General features: G+C 56.2%; 1 protein-coding gene across 1 annotated transcript in view; it reads right to left on the bottom strand.

The window, feature by feature from the left end:
* NR5A1 (nuclear receptor subfamily 5 group A member 1) overlaps positions 1-2,601 on the bottom strand; it is a 56,539-nt gene extending 53,938 nt beyond the window's left edge. The window contains exons 1-2 of the mRNA XM_054007627.1: positions 2,551-2,601; positions 1,199-1,317 (exon numbers count right to left, since the gene is read on the bottom strand). Coding sequence (XP_053863602.1) covers positions 1,199-1,300 — 102 coding nt within the window. The 5' untranslated portion in view covers positions 1,301-1,317; positions 2,551-2,601. The remainder of the gene's footprint in view (positions 1-1,198; positions 1,318-2,550) is intronic.
* Positions 2,602-16,154: the final 13,553 nt, after the last annotated feature.

The raw sequence follows: 16,154 nt of genomic DNA, 5'->3' as shown, positions 1-16,154 counted from the left end.
GAAAATGATTCTACCTGCTCCGGAGTTACACTCCGGCCATAAATCTCGGAGTTACTGCATGCTCTCCTGTGGAGGAAACAATTCACCCCACGGACTGGCTACAGTTTCGTTTTAACAAATTACATGACAGGTAGCTAAACCTGCGCAGAAACATGACTTATGTGCATACAAAAATAATCTTAATTTGGATTTCGATCTACTTTAACACACTAGCACGGGGGTCGGACTTTGTTGACTAAAACCCCCTTGGGCCAGCGGGTTGCGTGACTTCCCCTGGCAGTTTAATCGGGGTTTGTAACAGAAACACTAAATCCAGCCGCTCCCCGACGCTTTCAGCAAAGATAATCATTTCAATACTTCCTCGCGCGCAGGCTGGGGTGGTTTGTAGACCCAGGTACTAGCGATACGATCAGCTCACCCCGGTCATTTCTACTCCAAGAACAGACATTAGTTTAGTTCTTTCATTATCCGTTGTCACATCTCCCCGATGTGACCTGTACACCCGGCGAGTGTTTCCCGAGTCAGACTGTCCCTCCCGGGTGCTGGGCCGCGGACTCTGCATTTATTAGGATCAAATGCAAGTTACGTTTGAAAAGTTCAGTTACCCCCAACTCCTGTATTTGCGGAGCGGCTCCAAGAAAAGTGCAGCCCCTTCGCTGACATTCACACGAGCTTCAGACTTTCAAAGTGCAAAGCGTCGCGCTATCAAACCAGCCGAGCGCTTCGCCCAGGAATTGACTCCGGATTTTATGGAAAACGATATTTGTTCCGTCCCGCGCTCCCGGCTAAAACCGAGGTTGGGCACCGGCCGGGGGGGATCGGGGCTTTCCACGGCAAATGAACACCCCGCGGCATTGATTCGCCAGGCACATCTGGAGAGTTAAAACCCCCAGCCCGACGGACCTCGCGAGCTCTGCAGCGCGGGGAATTAGAGCACAACGATTTCCCGGCCTTGCGGATCCATCCCTAACTCCTGCCAACGAAACCCTGGAGGGGCCGGGGGGCCCGCCCTGCCCCCGCTCGCCTTTGGCTGGGGCCGGCGGCTAGGGGCCCCTTTCGGGGCGAGCCTCCCCGGCTCGCGGCGGAGCGAGGAGACTGGAGCCAAGCCCGCCTGGAAGGGGCGATCGGACCAATTCCTTCTGGGCCCTTATCGACAGCAGCCAGCGCGTCCTGCCCGGCCCCGCGGGCGGTTTCCTACCTTGCAGCTTTCACAGGTGAGCAGCCCGTAGTGGTACCCGGAGACCTTGTCCCCGCAGACAGGACACAGCTCATCCAGGTCCTCATCATAGGTATAGTCCATCACCTCCAGCGGCCCGCCTGCGGGGAACGAGAGCAGGTCAGCGCGGCAGCCCCTGGGCCGGCCCGGCGGGGAGGCGCGGAGCGGAGCGCGGGGCGCTGCGGAGCGTGACAGGCAGGTGGCGGGTGCTGCGGGCGGACCCTTTATAGCGCCTGAGGCTGCACATCCAGGCTGGTACGGGGAAGTGACCACCCCCGAGGGGCGGCAAGCCCGCCTGTGGGGGGGCCGCAGCAGCCGCGGGGGGCTGGGAGCAGGGCGGGGGCGGGGGAAGGGACCTGGAGGGCAGGGCCGGAGACTCTGGTGCCACCCTCGGCTTTCCCGCTCTGGGCGCGGGGCTGGGGTGCCAGGGGCCGGGTGCGGGGCTCGGGCTACCCGCCTGCCCTGGGGCCGTGCCCGGGAGCAGCGAGGGGTCTGGGCTCCAGCTGCGCCCTGCCCCGAGGAACTCACGGGGACAGGCCCGGGGCCGAGAGGGGAACCGCCCGTGCCCAGCTCCGGGCTCGGGGTCCCGCTGGCCGGGCGCACTCGGGGGCCGGCTGGGCCCGGGGGCTAAGCGAGGGCAGGTCCTGGCTTTGCCCGTCGTTGCTCCAGGGGCCTGGACGCGCCTCGGCTGTGGGGCGCGGGGAGAACCGCGGGCACCGGGCTTGTCACCGCCGGAGCTGCCGCCGGGCAGCGGCCACGGCCCGAGCCCGGCCCACCTCGGCGGCTCCACTTCGCTGCAAACACAGGCGGGAGCTCAGCTCCCCGAGCCGACGGCACCGCCAGCACCGGGCCATGGGCAGAGCTCTCTGGGGAGCCTGGAGCGGTCCCGGGGCGGCGGGGGACTCGGACCCTGGGCTGTAGCGGCCTGGCAGGCAGAGAGCGCCGGGCAGGGCCGCCCCAGGGCTTGCCCCGCGCCGGGTGACAGGCTCAGCGGTGCCGCGGGGCTCGGACCCGTGCCCGGGCGGTGCCCTGCAGGGAGCCGTCCCGTCCCGGCTCCTTGGAGATCATTAGAGCCTCCCCTACCCCCCTCATCCCGCTGCGCCCCCCCCCCCCCGGCTCTAGCCCGGCACGGCTCGGAACGGCCCCCGCACAACGCCTGCCAGGGCCGGGACCTGAGCAGCGCAGCGCGCCCCACACTGGACCATGGCTCCGGCACCGAGGGGGAGGTGGGCCCCGTCTCCAGGTGCCCAGATCCCGCCGCTCAGCTCCGCGGACTCAGAAACACCCGGCCCGGGGAGCAGCGCGAGGGGAGCAGGCGCAAATGTCGCGCTAACCCTCATGGCGCGCAAGGGCAGTTTGGGGCCCCGAGAGCCGGGCCGGGCCGTGCTCCCCGCGGGTCGGTCTGAGACTCGCCCGGCACCGGGGGCTCCCTGCTGGCTGGGGAGGAGCCGGCCGGGCTCTGCCCCCCTGGTTCTCCGACTCCCTCCAGCTGCAGGAGCGTTGCAACAGGCGGGTCCTGGCGGCCCAGGTCCGTCCCCGGGCGCGCACGGGCCAGGGGGCTGCATCACACGCGCCCACGGAACCCCCGGCCTAGGCAGCGGCTGCTCCCCGCCCGGTTCCGGCGCCCCGGCCCTGCGGGGTCTGGGATTTCCCTGTCCCAGGCCTGCAGCGTTCACAGGGGGAAGCGCAGGGCTCCGAGGGGCCCCGGGGGGTTCTGTTTGCACCAGCTTCGGGGCGCCTCAGGGACCCACGTAGGAGACCAGCTGCCCGGGAGCCGGTCTCAGCTCCTACCCAGGGCACAGCCCAGGGGCAGAACCACACACCGACCCTGGAAACCCGCCCAGGGCCCGACCCAGCTCAGCGGGGAGCGCCCCGAACCGCCGCTCGAGGCCGCGGGGATGTGGGGGGCTCAGCGCCTCCCCCGAGGCGCTCGGCTCCCCACAGTCCCCGGACACGGCGCCCGGCTTTGCTCCCGGAGCTGCCCTGCAGGGTCCGGCCGCCCCCCCAAACCTGCCCCCGCCTCAGCCCCGCGCGCAGTACCCCGCGCACTAACGCGGGCCAGACGCTGCCTTTGCTAACGCCGAAGCAGTGGCACCACGGACAGACCCCCGCTCCCTTCCCGCGGCCCTTCATGCAGCCCCTTGACCAGATCAGAGCCGGCGCTAGGCAATTGCTTAGGGCCCAGAGCTGCTCAAGGCCCCCCCCCCCCTTCGTTTTTTATTATGTGCTGGGAGTGGGGAATATATCCCTGCTCAGGGCCTCTAATGGGCGATCCCCGCCACTGCCTCCCCCCCCCCCAAGTATTTAGCCAAGGGGATGGTGCTGGCCCCTCCCCTAGGGTACTGAGAGCTGATGCTACAGTTGACCAGCTCGCTACATCAGCAGTTTCTCAAACCTTTCCCTGATCAGGGACCAACTTGCTGCCCCCTGCACTGTGCCAGGAAGATCCCAGGGACCGTGCTGGGTCACAGACCCATCCTTGAGAAACACTGCTCTAAACAACAATACACACACATACACACACACACACAAAACAATTAAGGGGCCCCCAAGCAGTTGAAGCCCCTTAACTAATGAGCTAAGAACCTGGGTTTGAAAGGTGGCTGGAGTGGGCCTGTGAGCAAAGGGGATTATTACACTGGGCCCTGTGGCTCTGCGCTCTAAGAAGGATAAAAGAGCAGTGAAAAGAGCTGTCCTCCGAGCGCTGCCAGGAAGCTGCCACCGAGGGAAGATGGCCCTGCTCTGTCCCAGAGACAGGGGAAGGGGAGAGCGCTTCCCCCTCTTCGAACACTTGTCTAGTGCCCCGGCCCACTCGAACTCAGCAGGGCCCTGGCAGTCACACGCGGCCCCGAGGCCTCTTCCCTGCACTCGCGCCTGGGGAGGCCTAGCAGACAGCTGGCCCATAGTGCAATGCACCCCCAGGCTTCGCCAGGGCCCAGGGGCAAAGGCTGAGCAGATGGGCTACAGGTTGGGTTTGAACTGGGGTTTGCTAAACGCCACCCAAACTCCACCTCTACCCTGGGCATGACATAGCCTAAGAGCTTCCCCCACCCTCTTGGGCACCTCCTGCACCATCAGCCACAGGTGAGGGAAGGCCCCAGTGGTGTGATTGCTGAGATGAAGGCTCAGCTTAGGGCCATGCTGAAGGGAGCAGAATTAAGGTAATATAATATGGAGATATATCTATCTCATAGAGCTGGAAGGGGCCACTGAGCTATCCCTTCCCCCCCAAGGTGGGGGTTGGGAGGCAGGGTCTGGCCGTCATTTCCTCAACTTTGTCCCTGCTGGTTTTCAGAGGTTTTTATTTAGCCACCCTCCTCCTTCCGACAGTCAGTGCCAGCCTCAGCCCTGGTAACGGCTACTGGAAAGAAGTCTTGGCACAGGTTTCCTGCCGCTACCTTCAAGGGGGCATGGGTTTAACATCATGGAAAGGCAGGTGCTCCTCATGTTTCTAAGTCTCTTCCAAGGCACCATAAACATGGGAAAAGCAGCTGTGAGACAAACCTGCACACCCCCCTGGTAGCAGATGTCATCCACAGCCCAGGGCCTAGGAAAGCCAGGACAGTCAATGACTACGGGGTGAATTGTAGTTCAATCACTGAAGCTGTAGAGCACCCAGAGGTGACCAGAATTCAGCAGCCTCTTAAAAATCAGCTGGGCCTATTCTCCTTGTAGTTACTGGCTTCTCATTCCCCTGAAGGGCTGTAGAAATCCTTTGAATGATCTATAGCGATGTGATGGTAGGAAAGCTTCACCTCCTTAGCAGAGATGGGCCTTTAGCTGCTGGTTTTATGCTTGCTTGGGCCCAGCCCTTAGAAACCAGGAACGGCTCCATTTCTAGTTACTCAAATCCACAACCTGATAATTGAATCTCAGCTGAAAACTCCAGCACCAGCCTAGCGCTCAGTGCAGACTCCTGAGCTCTGTTCTACCTCTGCCGCCCACCTCACTCCGGGACCTCGGGCGGGCAATTTAACCCAACCCTCAAATGGTGATGAGAATATCACCCCCTGACTTTACCAGGGACCTGGGATTAGTCCGTCAGTCAGGAATTCCAGGTTATCCTATGCTTTGAGAGCCGCAGCTGAAAGGTGCTGCTGGAGTGCTAGGTGTATTAGAACATTTGAATCCTTCGGTAGGGAAAATTAATGTCGATAATGATAGACAACTATAGGAGCACTGCACATGCCCCACCTGCAGTAACTATTGCAAACAGTGACCTGATCCCCTTCGCTGATGGCAGTTACTAAATGCTGGGATTTAATTCATTGCTTCACTTAGTTTAGAGACACTTAATGAAACATTGCATGGCAGCGACATCAGAGCACAGCTTACTCCGGAACACACTAATGTGCACCGTACATTTTCTACTGATCAAGTGGGTTTTGTTCTCTTAATGGAAGTTTGCTGCTTGCAGGCAGGTATGAACCCTGCACCACAATCACCCGTCATGTTGCATTTGAGAAAATAGGAATCAAGGCTTTACACAGCAGATCTGCGAAGGCTCCCCACACACACGCTATCCCCCCCCCCCCCCCACAATCCCCCTACACAATATCCCACCCCCCATACTCACACACACTATCCCACCCCCCCACTATCCTACCCTCCCACAATCCTCCCACACACTATCCCACCCCCCATACTCTCACACACTATCCCACTCACACACTATCCCACCCCTGACACACACACACTCCCACCTCCTTCACATATACACAAGAGGCCTAATAACATCACAGCTAAACCCCGCTGTAGCAGCCGCACCGTATGCGGTGGCCAGCACTGACGTTACAAAGAGAAGCACATCACAGGGTTCTACGAGTGTCTGCACACTCGGCACGGGCCTGAGCAAACTGCAATTCCCTTCACAAAATCCCAGTGCACACCCAGCATTCTGTCTTGCTCCCACGCCTGGGGCAGCCCAGGGGAGCTACTTATGTTATCTTCCCACCTGTAGCTTGGTGTGTTACTTCCCCATGGCAGGCACTGTCTGGGCTATGACAGACCAGTGTGACACACACTTAGGCTTCAGTGTGCAGAGCATTAACTAGTGCCACGGGGCCGAATCCAGCCCTGACTTACGCTCCTCAGGAAACCCTCCATATCAACAAGGTTGCACAGCATGGGAATCAGGAGAGACGCTGGCCCATTGCAAAAACAATTGCCCTGCTACCGTTGCTCCAAAAATTCACCCCTCAAGTGCAGTGCAGTACCCTGCCGCCTAGCACCGGACTGAGAAAAGGGATTGCCTTTGGGTAGCATTTCAGTAAGAATCTGGCCCTGACAAACTGATTCTAACTGCGTCGAGGAGCAGATCTAAACACACCAGCAGCACGACACGACTCCAGCAGTGGAGAGCATTCAGCTACCCCCAAACCAGGCAGAACTCCCCAGTCACCCCGGCCAGGGCCCAATTCTGCTCCATCCAAGTCAATGGGAACACAATCCTCTCAGCCTGTGGAAGCCAATGGAGTGGCAGGGATGTGCGGAAGGGCTAGCTTTGGCCTCAAGGGTACAGGAAGGTTTGCAGAGCTCACAGCCTGAGGCTTGTGCTCCATCTCAGGTGCGCCTCTTCCCTGCCCATAGCTTCCGGAAGGGGGGTCTGGACTGGGTCTGAGTTTCTGGAGCCCACAGTGAAATTGCAGGGGTGTGACTCTCATGGGGACAAAAGCCAATAGCCAGCCCCCTGCAAGCAAAACTCCTGTGGCGCCTCACAACGTTCTGCTGGGGCCCAGCGCACGTGGGGCTCTGCCCCTCTGATGGATGGTGGTCTCCTCCTACGGTAGCTGCCGCAGCCTCCCGCCCATGGCAGGGAGCGCGGCACTGCCCAAGCAGAGGGTTCGCCCTCGGGGTGGAAGCTGCACTCCCGGCCCCGTGGGATGTGCAGCGAACAGGAAATAGACGCCAGCGGGATGGGATCACTTCGTTCAAACACACCATTAAAAGAGCCTCATCTCTAATAATAGCTGCAAATCAGCCTTCAGTGCAGAACAGCCGTGCTTGGGCTATTGTTAGAGGAAGGAAAACTCCCCTTAAAAGCTCAGTAACCCCGTCATGTTCCTCCCAGGGATCTCAGGGAAGTAGTTGGGTGGCTGAAGAGCAGGGCAGGGGGTGGGGCCGTACCAAGGAATTGTCGTCTCAAAGACTAGACTAGAAGAGGCAATCACAGCCTCACGTTTGGTGGGGGAAATGATCCAAAATGGCAAAGACTGAAAGCAACCGGGAGCCAAAGACTGTTGCTGTCTCCTGCAGATATTGCACCCTTACCAAGAGCCCGAGGGCCGGGGGAAATCAGGTGATATACTGCTGTAGGGAAGGATTGGTAGTCAGCTGATCGGTAGTGGGGCCATAGGCTCCCCCGCTCTAGTGCTCTGGCCTTAAATCGGCCTGGGGAATAAAAGCTGGAACCAGCTGATGGTTCTTTGGTGCCCTCGGTGCAAATCCACAGTGGAAATGCTCACCTGGTGCTAAGTTGGTGGCAGTCTGAGCTGGGAAGTCCAGGGAGGATCTCCCACCCCCCCCCCACCCCCATGCCTGTAACCCCTTGAAGCCCGCCGGCAGAGCAGAGCCATGTGTGATAATGGGGACTGACACTTTAAGGACTGAGCTTCCCAGACAGAGAGCCTGGGCAGGGTGCTGGGAAGCTCTTGTTATGCACAGCCAGCTGGACCCAGACAGAAAATAAAGCTGATCTCTTTTGTGCTCCTTAAGCACCGAGCTCTTGAAGACCACATCTGGCAAGCGTGCCCTGCCATTGCCCGGCTGTACTAGTCCCGCAGACGGCTCGGCCGAGGGCTGTTACTGAGGGATCTTCCCTGGGTCAGTTGCTCTCAGAACTGAGTTTCAACTCTTGAACCTCTTTCCCTTGTTCTCCAGCTTGGGAAGCTTTTGCAGGCTCTGTTTGTACCTTCCTCTCTCCTCCACCCTAGAGAGGACACTACTAAGGAGGCAGCAGGAAGGACGTTTGCCCCCCTACCTCACAAGCAACCCCAACATCCAATCACACCCATCGGTGTCCAGCTCTCTCAAAACTAATTCAGGGGTTTACCGCCCCTCCCTCCCCCAGCTCCTGCGGGGAGGCTGTTGCAGAACCTCACCCCTCTGAGGGTTAGAAACCGCCGTTAATTTCCAGCCTGAATTCATGGCCAGTTTATCTGCATTTGTTCTTGTGCCAACCCTGTCCTTTAGCTTCAATAGCTCTTCATGCTCACAGGTGTCTACCCCTAACGGATTTATCGAGCGCAGTCAGCTCCCCTCCGAGCTGTTTTGGTTGTGAGGAAAGTTTGGGAAACAATTGATGTTAAAGTGAAGAAGTGGGTCAAGCCTCAGCATTCCCTGGAGGTGGCTTGGGCCAGGTGTGGAGACCAGCAGCTCTCCTGGGCCCATTACCCCAAGTTCCTGAGACTGAGGCAGCACCAATCCTTAAACAAGTGAACCACCTGGAGGGGTTTTGGTGGGGTTCAGCACTTATGGGAAGCAGCAAGGTGTGTGCTGTACAATGGCACAAGCCATCCCAGCTCCATGCTGCGGGGCCTGGGCCAAGTGCTGGTGGGAATTCACAATAGCAACCGATTCCGAAGCTTTTATTCCAATAACTGGAAACTGTAAGACACACAGCTTCAGCCTCCCTTCCCAAGGCACCACCGGAGCCTCCCTCTCAGCCCAGACAGCAAACGCCCAGAGTTAGACAGGGACCAACGCCCAAGCAGAGGCTGAGCTGGTGCGGCATTGCGCGCCGGGCGCTGCAGAGTCTTGGCCAGCCCCAAGCCCGTTTCACCCCAGGCAGGAGCCAAGACAGCACTGGAGGATTTTAAAAGTGCAACGATTGAAATGACCTTGATTATTCCTGCTGTGAAATACTCACTCAGGAGGCAGCTCTCTGCTTAGCAGGCTGGGGCAGGCGGGCGAGTCGGCGCACTCGTTAGCACCTCCAAAGTGAAACTCCAGACAACGAGCCTCAGCTTTAATTGTTCAGATGGACTGTCCCACGCGGCCGGGGATGGGGCTGATTTACAGGCCCTCTCTCTGTTGCGTGGGTATTTAAACATGCAGACGCACACACAGTCTTGTGCTGGATGCCCAGCCAATCTCCTCCCCGCTGGGGGCTAGGCTCCGGGAAGACGGGTCCAAACTAGTTGCCTCATTGGCTTCAGTGGCCACGTGACTGCGCTAAAAAATAATTAAGATACAAACCCCTGCTCATAAACTAGCATTAGAAAGTGACGGAGTGGAGATAAGTGGGACCTTTGCCATAGATAAAGCAAGAGGGAGAAGAAACGTGCAAAGGGAGGGATGGGATGGACACACACTAGCCAGGGAGGGGAGAAGGAGCTCATTAAAACACAAGGGAGGGGAATGGAATCAGGCGGATTTACAGCCCCGCTCAAGCAGGGGGTTGGGCTTTTTGGTCCCCGCTCCTGCCCCGAGATATAAAAGAATGGGGGATTGTGCACCCACTCTTCCCATACAGGCCAAGCACAACTCAGGGGCCTCTGGGAAAAGACTCCCTCCTTTCCATCGGGCAGTGGCCTGTTACTGGGGTTAGAAACCTGGGACTAGGATTCAGGGATTTTTGCCACTAGGGTCACCAAGTCCAAGCCAGTCTAGATTGGGGGACTCAAGGGCTCCAGAGCTTAACGAAGCACTTCACAGCTCATCATCCGAGGTCATAAGAACGGCCATAGTGGGTCCATCTACCCAGTATCCTGTCTCCTGCCAGTGGCCCAGAGGGAATGAACAGAACAGGACAATTATCGAGTGATCCATCTTCTGTCATCCAGTCCCAGCTTCTGGCAAACAGAGGCTAGGGACATCCAGAGCTTGGGGTTGTGTCCCTGACCATCTTGGCTAGTAGCCATTGATGGACCTATCCTGCATGAACTTATCTACTTCTTTTTTGAACGCAGTTAGACTTTTGGCCTTCACACCATCCCCTGGCAACGAGTTCCACAGGTTAACTGTGCATTGTGTGACTAAATACTTCCTTTTGTTTGTTTTAAACCTACTACCTCTTAATTTCATTGGGTGACCCACTGGTTCTTGTGAAGGGGTAAATAACACTTCCCTAGTCACTTTCACTGCACCATTCATAATTTTAGGGACCACCAGCATATGCTCCCTTAGTTGTCCCTTTTCTAAGATGAACAGTCCCAGCCTTTTTAATCTCTGAGTATAGAAGCTGTTCCGGACCCTTAATCAGTATTGTTGCCCTTCTCTACTTTTTCCAATTCTAATATATCTTTTTTGAGATGGGGCAACCAGAACTGCACCCCGTATTCAAGGTGTGGGTGTACCATGGATTTATATAGTGGCATTATGATATTTTCTGTCTTTTTATCTATCCCTTACCTAATGGCGCCTAACATTCTGTTCACTTCTCTGACTGTTACTGCACACTGAGCAGATGTTTTCAGAGAACTATTCACTATGACTCCAAGATCTCTTTCTTGAGCAGTAACAGCTAATTTAGATCCCATCATTTTATATGTATAGTTGGGATTATGTTTTCCAATGTGCATTACTTTGAATTTATCAATATTGAATTTCATCTGCCATTTCATTGCCCTCAGTGTCACAGTTTAGTGAGACCCTTTCATAACTATCTTGAGTATCATCTACAAACTTTGCCATCTCACTGTTTACTCCTTTTTTCCAGATCATTTATAAATCTGTTGAACAGCACAGGTCCCAGTACAGACCCTTAGGAGACCTCATTTACCTCTTTCCATTGTGAAAACTGACCGTTTATTTCTTCCCTTTGTTTCTCATCCTTTGAACAGTTTCTGATCCTTCCCTCTTATCCCATGACTGTTTACTTTGCTTAAGAATGTTTGGTGAGGGACCTTGTCACAAGCTTTCTGAAAGTCCAAGTACACTATATCCACTGGATCACTCTTGTCCTCATGGCTGTTGACCCCCATCAAAGAACTCTAGTAGATTGGCGAGGCGTGATTTCCCTGCACAAAAGCCATGTTGACATTTTCCCAGCACAAAGTCAGCCTGCACCAGCTTAACAAGCAGGTGCTTGGGGCGGCCAAGGAAGAGGGGCGGCATGTGTGGCAATTTGGGGGGCAGAAGGTCCCTCACTCCTTCTAGGAGCGAAGGACCTGCCGCTGAACTGCCGCCGCCGATCACAGCTTCCCCCCCACCCCCAATTGCCACCGCCAGGCACGATTGTGGCTTTTTTTTTTGCTTGGGGTGGCAGAAATGCTGGAGCCGGCCCTGTGCAGCAGTCATCACCGAAAATCCCCTGGAGCCTATGTGCACCGAGTTGGTGGGACTCAGGCTAGTTTAAGGGGGCTGGTTCTTAGGTAACTGAACTCAGCAGAAAGGCCAAGCAGTAGACTAGCTGTAGTTCCCCTCCCAGCCGAGGCGATCCAGCCATGCCAGCACTGAGGCATGCTGGGGAGGTGGCACTGGGGGAAAGCTCGCCCTGACATCGATGGAGCTGCTGCCGCCTTGTGCCCAGAGAGACGACTCAGGCTCCCGACCCCTCATTCTGGCTCCATTTCGATTCGCACACGGATTGTAGCTGGTTGAAATGGGCAGCTTTTCCCTGTGGTCACCGAACGCTATTAATAGACATGTTTGTGTAGAGAACTGGAGAAGTCCAGGGCAGACAGCTGCTTGGATTTACAGAAACAAAAGCTTCCCCTTTTATTATTATGCACAAAGTTCCCGAGGAGAGACCAAACTCGGAGCAGCACCATAACCAGCTTCTAAGCTCTCTCACCTCAGCTGAACAGCTTTCCTTCTAAGTCAGACACAGGTGCAAGCTAGAACATTCGTTGTCATATTATGTCCCTCCCCCGGTCCCCAGGGATATTTTATTATAACAGACACCTGGTGTCTAATTAACCCATGTGAAATAGACTCAGATACTGAGCCCTCAAGTTGCTAAAATCTAGTGCAAAGAACATACATAGCAGTTAAAATATTTCATTTAAAGCATATTTTAATGGAAATGGGTTTTTTAAATTTAGATTGAAATATAACCTTGCAATGTTTGCAGTTCAAACATTGCAGCATTTTGCTTGTGCATAAAAGCCAGAAAGTGAACCTGACTGGGATATTTTCACTCTCCCGTCATGGAAGTTTGAGGTGGGAAAAAGCCATTTGATCAAGAAAATAACACGTTAGAGAAGGTAATATTCAGAAGGCACTGACTGGAAATTAAAATCCTTCGCTCAGCAAGGAGACTGCTTTAGGATCCCTTAATCTGCCCCATGCCACGACATATCCTAAAACAAGCACACTGCAAGAAAACTTACCTTAAGTGGTTTGTTGTGGGACCATGAAGTCTTCTTGTAACGGGCCTAGAGTGGCCAGACAGCGAGTGTGAAATATTGGGCCGGGGGGCAATTGGCACCTATACGAAATACAGCCCTGCATAGCAGGACTGTTCCTAGCAATTCAGGTCAGCAAGTCACCCTAAGCAGACCAGCACCCCAGGGACCTGGCTAGACACACCAAACCCTTTGGCACATCGGACATAAGAGTGAGGACTGGCCCCAGTCCTGCAGAGACTCCCAGAGATGGAGATCTTTACCTACCGACACTGAAGTCAGTGGGCTCTGTGCAGGGCTGGGGGCTAGGAGGCAAAGAGCACAGTGAGTACATCAGAGAGACTCAGGCCGGGCTCCACCTGTGAGCAGTCACCCACACAAATAGCCCCACTGAATTCAATAGGGCTGCAGAGGCCAGGGGATAAGCTCTAACAAAGGTTTGCTAACAGCTGCCGTTCCCTTGAGGTGGCATTGCCCAGGACAGACGCATTCTGCAGCGACACCAAGTTACCCGTGGTTCGGATTTGACCAGGCGTTTTAACATTTCCTTTGCAGGAAAGTGTCCAAGTTAGAGAGCAACACACAGACCCAGCAGCAAACGCCCAGCGGATGTGCCACACCGAGCATAGAATGAGGCAGATCGTGCTGTGCTGACCAGAACCAGGCACCAGCCAAAGCTCCAGTGGAGGTCTGCTCTAGTCCCACATGCTCATTACCTGAGTTCTAACCCCCAGCCTGGGGGTGTCTCAGCGTCAGGACACGAGAAAAGGCTGCCGGGTCTGCCCTCTCTAAAAATCCCACAGAAGAAATGAGCAAGAGGAGAGATGATTTCATGCTGCTGCTGCTAGGAAGACAGGCCAAGGGTCAGGGTTTGAGCTTCAGAGGAGCCAGTGTAGCAGAGGTAGGAATAGCCATAATTAGTATCTATGAGGAATTAATGGTGGGGGGGGGGATGACTGCTCGTGTTAGCAGTTAAATATCAATTTGGTCTCAGCATAGTTAAAAATAAGATTTCTCTTGCTACTAATATTCCCCACAGTTGCAAAGGAAGCTGCTTGCTCACCTGGAGGGGAAATAAGCCCACAGTGGCTGTTTACATGGTGAGAATGGGAGCACGGAGAGAGAGGAGGGGCATGTACGCTGGTGAGCAGGCTGGCAGTGGCCGTTGTGTATGCAACACAAAGCTGAGCCCAGTGCCCAGCACTGCCAGCTACCTTATCCCATGTTTCACAGTACTGTGGGGTTTATGATAAAGCCCCAGCTCCTGGAGTCCAGTGATTGTATCAGACTCTCAGTTTTCATTTTTACAATGTTTCTAATTCCTCCGGTTAGTGGAGAAAAGCTCAAAAACATGACCTGAAGGTGCCCAACAGCAGAAGGCAAATGAAAACCTACAATTTTTTTTTTAAAGCTCATGATTTTTGAATTGATCAGTTGACTCATGAATTGCAAATGTTTGGGGTTGGTGCCCCTCTCCAGGGGCAGCGGGGAGAGTGGACAGTGGCTCCGGCTGGTCAGAGGAGGGGAGGAAGATAGCTGTACGGTTAGGGGCTGCGTGGAGAGGGCTGGAACCAGGAGTGCTCTGCCTTGGAAGCCAGGGTGGCTGGGTGCTGATTGGGCCCGGGCTAACTTTAATGGGGATTGATAAAAGCTCAGCTCTTAGCCCGTGTTTTTCCTCTTAAGATCTCCAAGCTCTTTACCCAGAGGGGGTCAGTCTCATTACCCCCATTTTACAGGTGGAGAAACTGAGTCAGGACTGCTGCAAAACGAAGACAATGACTGGGATCCTGACACCTCACAAAGGGATGGAGGGTTAGTTAGGGTTTGTAAACACTAAAAAGGGCCTGGGAAAGCAGCCCCTGTGTCTAGGAAACAGAAAAAACAGCCCTTCCTCAGCTGCCCTGCTCTGGGAGGCAAGAGGTCAGAACCTTCCAGCCCTGTGGGCTGAGACCCTTAATAATCCAGGCCCTGAATACTTGTGGACTGCTTGGCTCTTGCCCTCCCCCCAGCCGAGAGAAGCCTTGCTCCATTCCTGGACTCCTTCCAGAGCTGGCTCGGGTCAGGGAGCCCAGCTACCGAGCCCTTCTGCAGCCCAGCCCTGTGACCTTGCTGAGGCTCTGTCTACTTGGGGCAGGCAGAGTGGGGGGAGGGGTTCCCCGGCATTTCTGCTCTGCGAGACGTTGGCTTTCCTAGTCCACTGGGTCTGGGGCCGACAACAACCCCCGCAAGGGGCTACGGTTCAGCAAACAGCCAACTGCACCCACTGCCCTGCAACCCAGGGCTCTGGGGTGGCCATCGTAGACTGCTAGCTCCTACGGGCAGGGCCCGCACCGCTGAGCACGCGCTGGAGCTCGGCCAGCAAGAGGAGTCCTGCCTAGATAGTGAGACCCCAGCCCCGGGCGCCACAGAAAGCCGCGGGAGGCTGCAATGACAAGCCCCTGGCTCTGCAGGCCTGGTTGTTTTTTCCGTGCTGTGCAGCTGAAGCAAAGAGAAAGCGAATGAAAACACAGCTCTGGAAGAAGAGCCAGGCTCTGGAAAGGCAGCTTCCGCCACGATCCCAAGCAATTATCAGCCGAATGCCAGATGTTCCGATGCGATGCCAATGTCATGGAAAATAAATCTCTGGCAGGTTCAAGGTCTTGGCCGGGCTGGGTATACAGCGACTCAGCTGCTCAATACAAAACAGGCAGGGAAGGCTTCTTCGCAGAGTGTCCACTTCCTCCCGCCGGGCATTGTTCCCCCGGGATGCCCCGACCACACACTGCTCACTTGCTATTTTTGCAGCTAGGTGTTTTCAGGGGTAAATACGTCCTCGCTGGCCTTGGGCATTTGCCTTGGAACAGGCTCTTGCCAAGGACTTGACCTGGCTTCTAGAATTAGCAAGTACCCCGGGATCATTTTGAGTTCACGGCGTTGCAGCCACCCCATGCCGGGCTGCCAACTCAGCAGGTCTCCCACGCTGAGCAAGGTGGGGCTGGCATGGGACTGGGAGACCTGCCGAAAGGGCCCAGCATGGCGCCGCCAGTGGCGCTGGAAGCACAGAGCTGACAGTGGTCTTGGGGACAGCAGGGGGCGCCCTCCTCTGGCACGGGCAGCACTTGGAGAACCAGTGCCCCAGCCTGGGGATGGCCTGACAGAGAGGGGAGTGCCAGGATCCTTCACCAATGAGGGGCTAATACAGACCTAGGCTCACATGTGCTGCTTCTACGGGTTTCCCTGTGCACTGGGGACATGGACTAAGAGCAGCACACGGCCCCCGACCCCAGAAACAAACAGCTCCAGGGGCTGGGCACACAGAACGGAGGACGATGGCTCTAGGTTCCCACCCTTGGGCTGTCGTGACCATGCAGCTCATGGCCCCAGTGCAAACACAGACCCCTGGGAGCCCCTCACAGCCACAGCCTGAGTTCAACCTCCTCCCACAACTCTGGGCCACTCGCCTCTCTGGCCTGGCCGCCAGACCCAGAGCCTGTACTGGCTACTAGCGCTTGGCCATTTGCAGCCACAAGCTCCCTGCAGACTAGAGCAGCTCCAGCCCACCGTCCCCATTCGGAGACCCTAAAGAACTCCACCCAAGAGCTCGGAGGAGCTGCTGCACCCTTGGGGACCAGTCATCTGCCTTTGGAGTCCTCCGGCAATGCAGCCTGGTG

The sequence above is a fragment of the Malaclemys terrapin genome, chromosome 17, assembly GCF_027887155.1.
Source record: "Malaclemys terrapin pileata isolate rMalTer1 chromosome 17, rMalTer1.hap1, whole genome shotgun sequence".
NCBI classification, from domain to species: domain Eukaryota; kingdom Metazoa; phylum Chordata; order Testudines; family Emydidae; genus Malaclemys; species Malaclemys terrapin.
The sequence above is the reverse complement of the archived record's forward strand: the minus strand, read 5'-3'. Positions and strand labels throughout refer to the sequence as shown.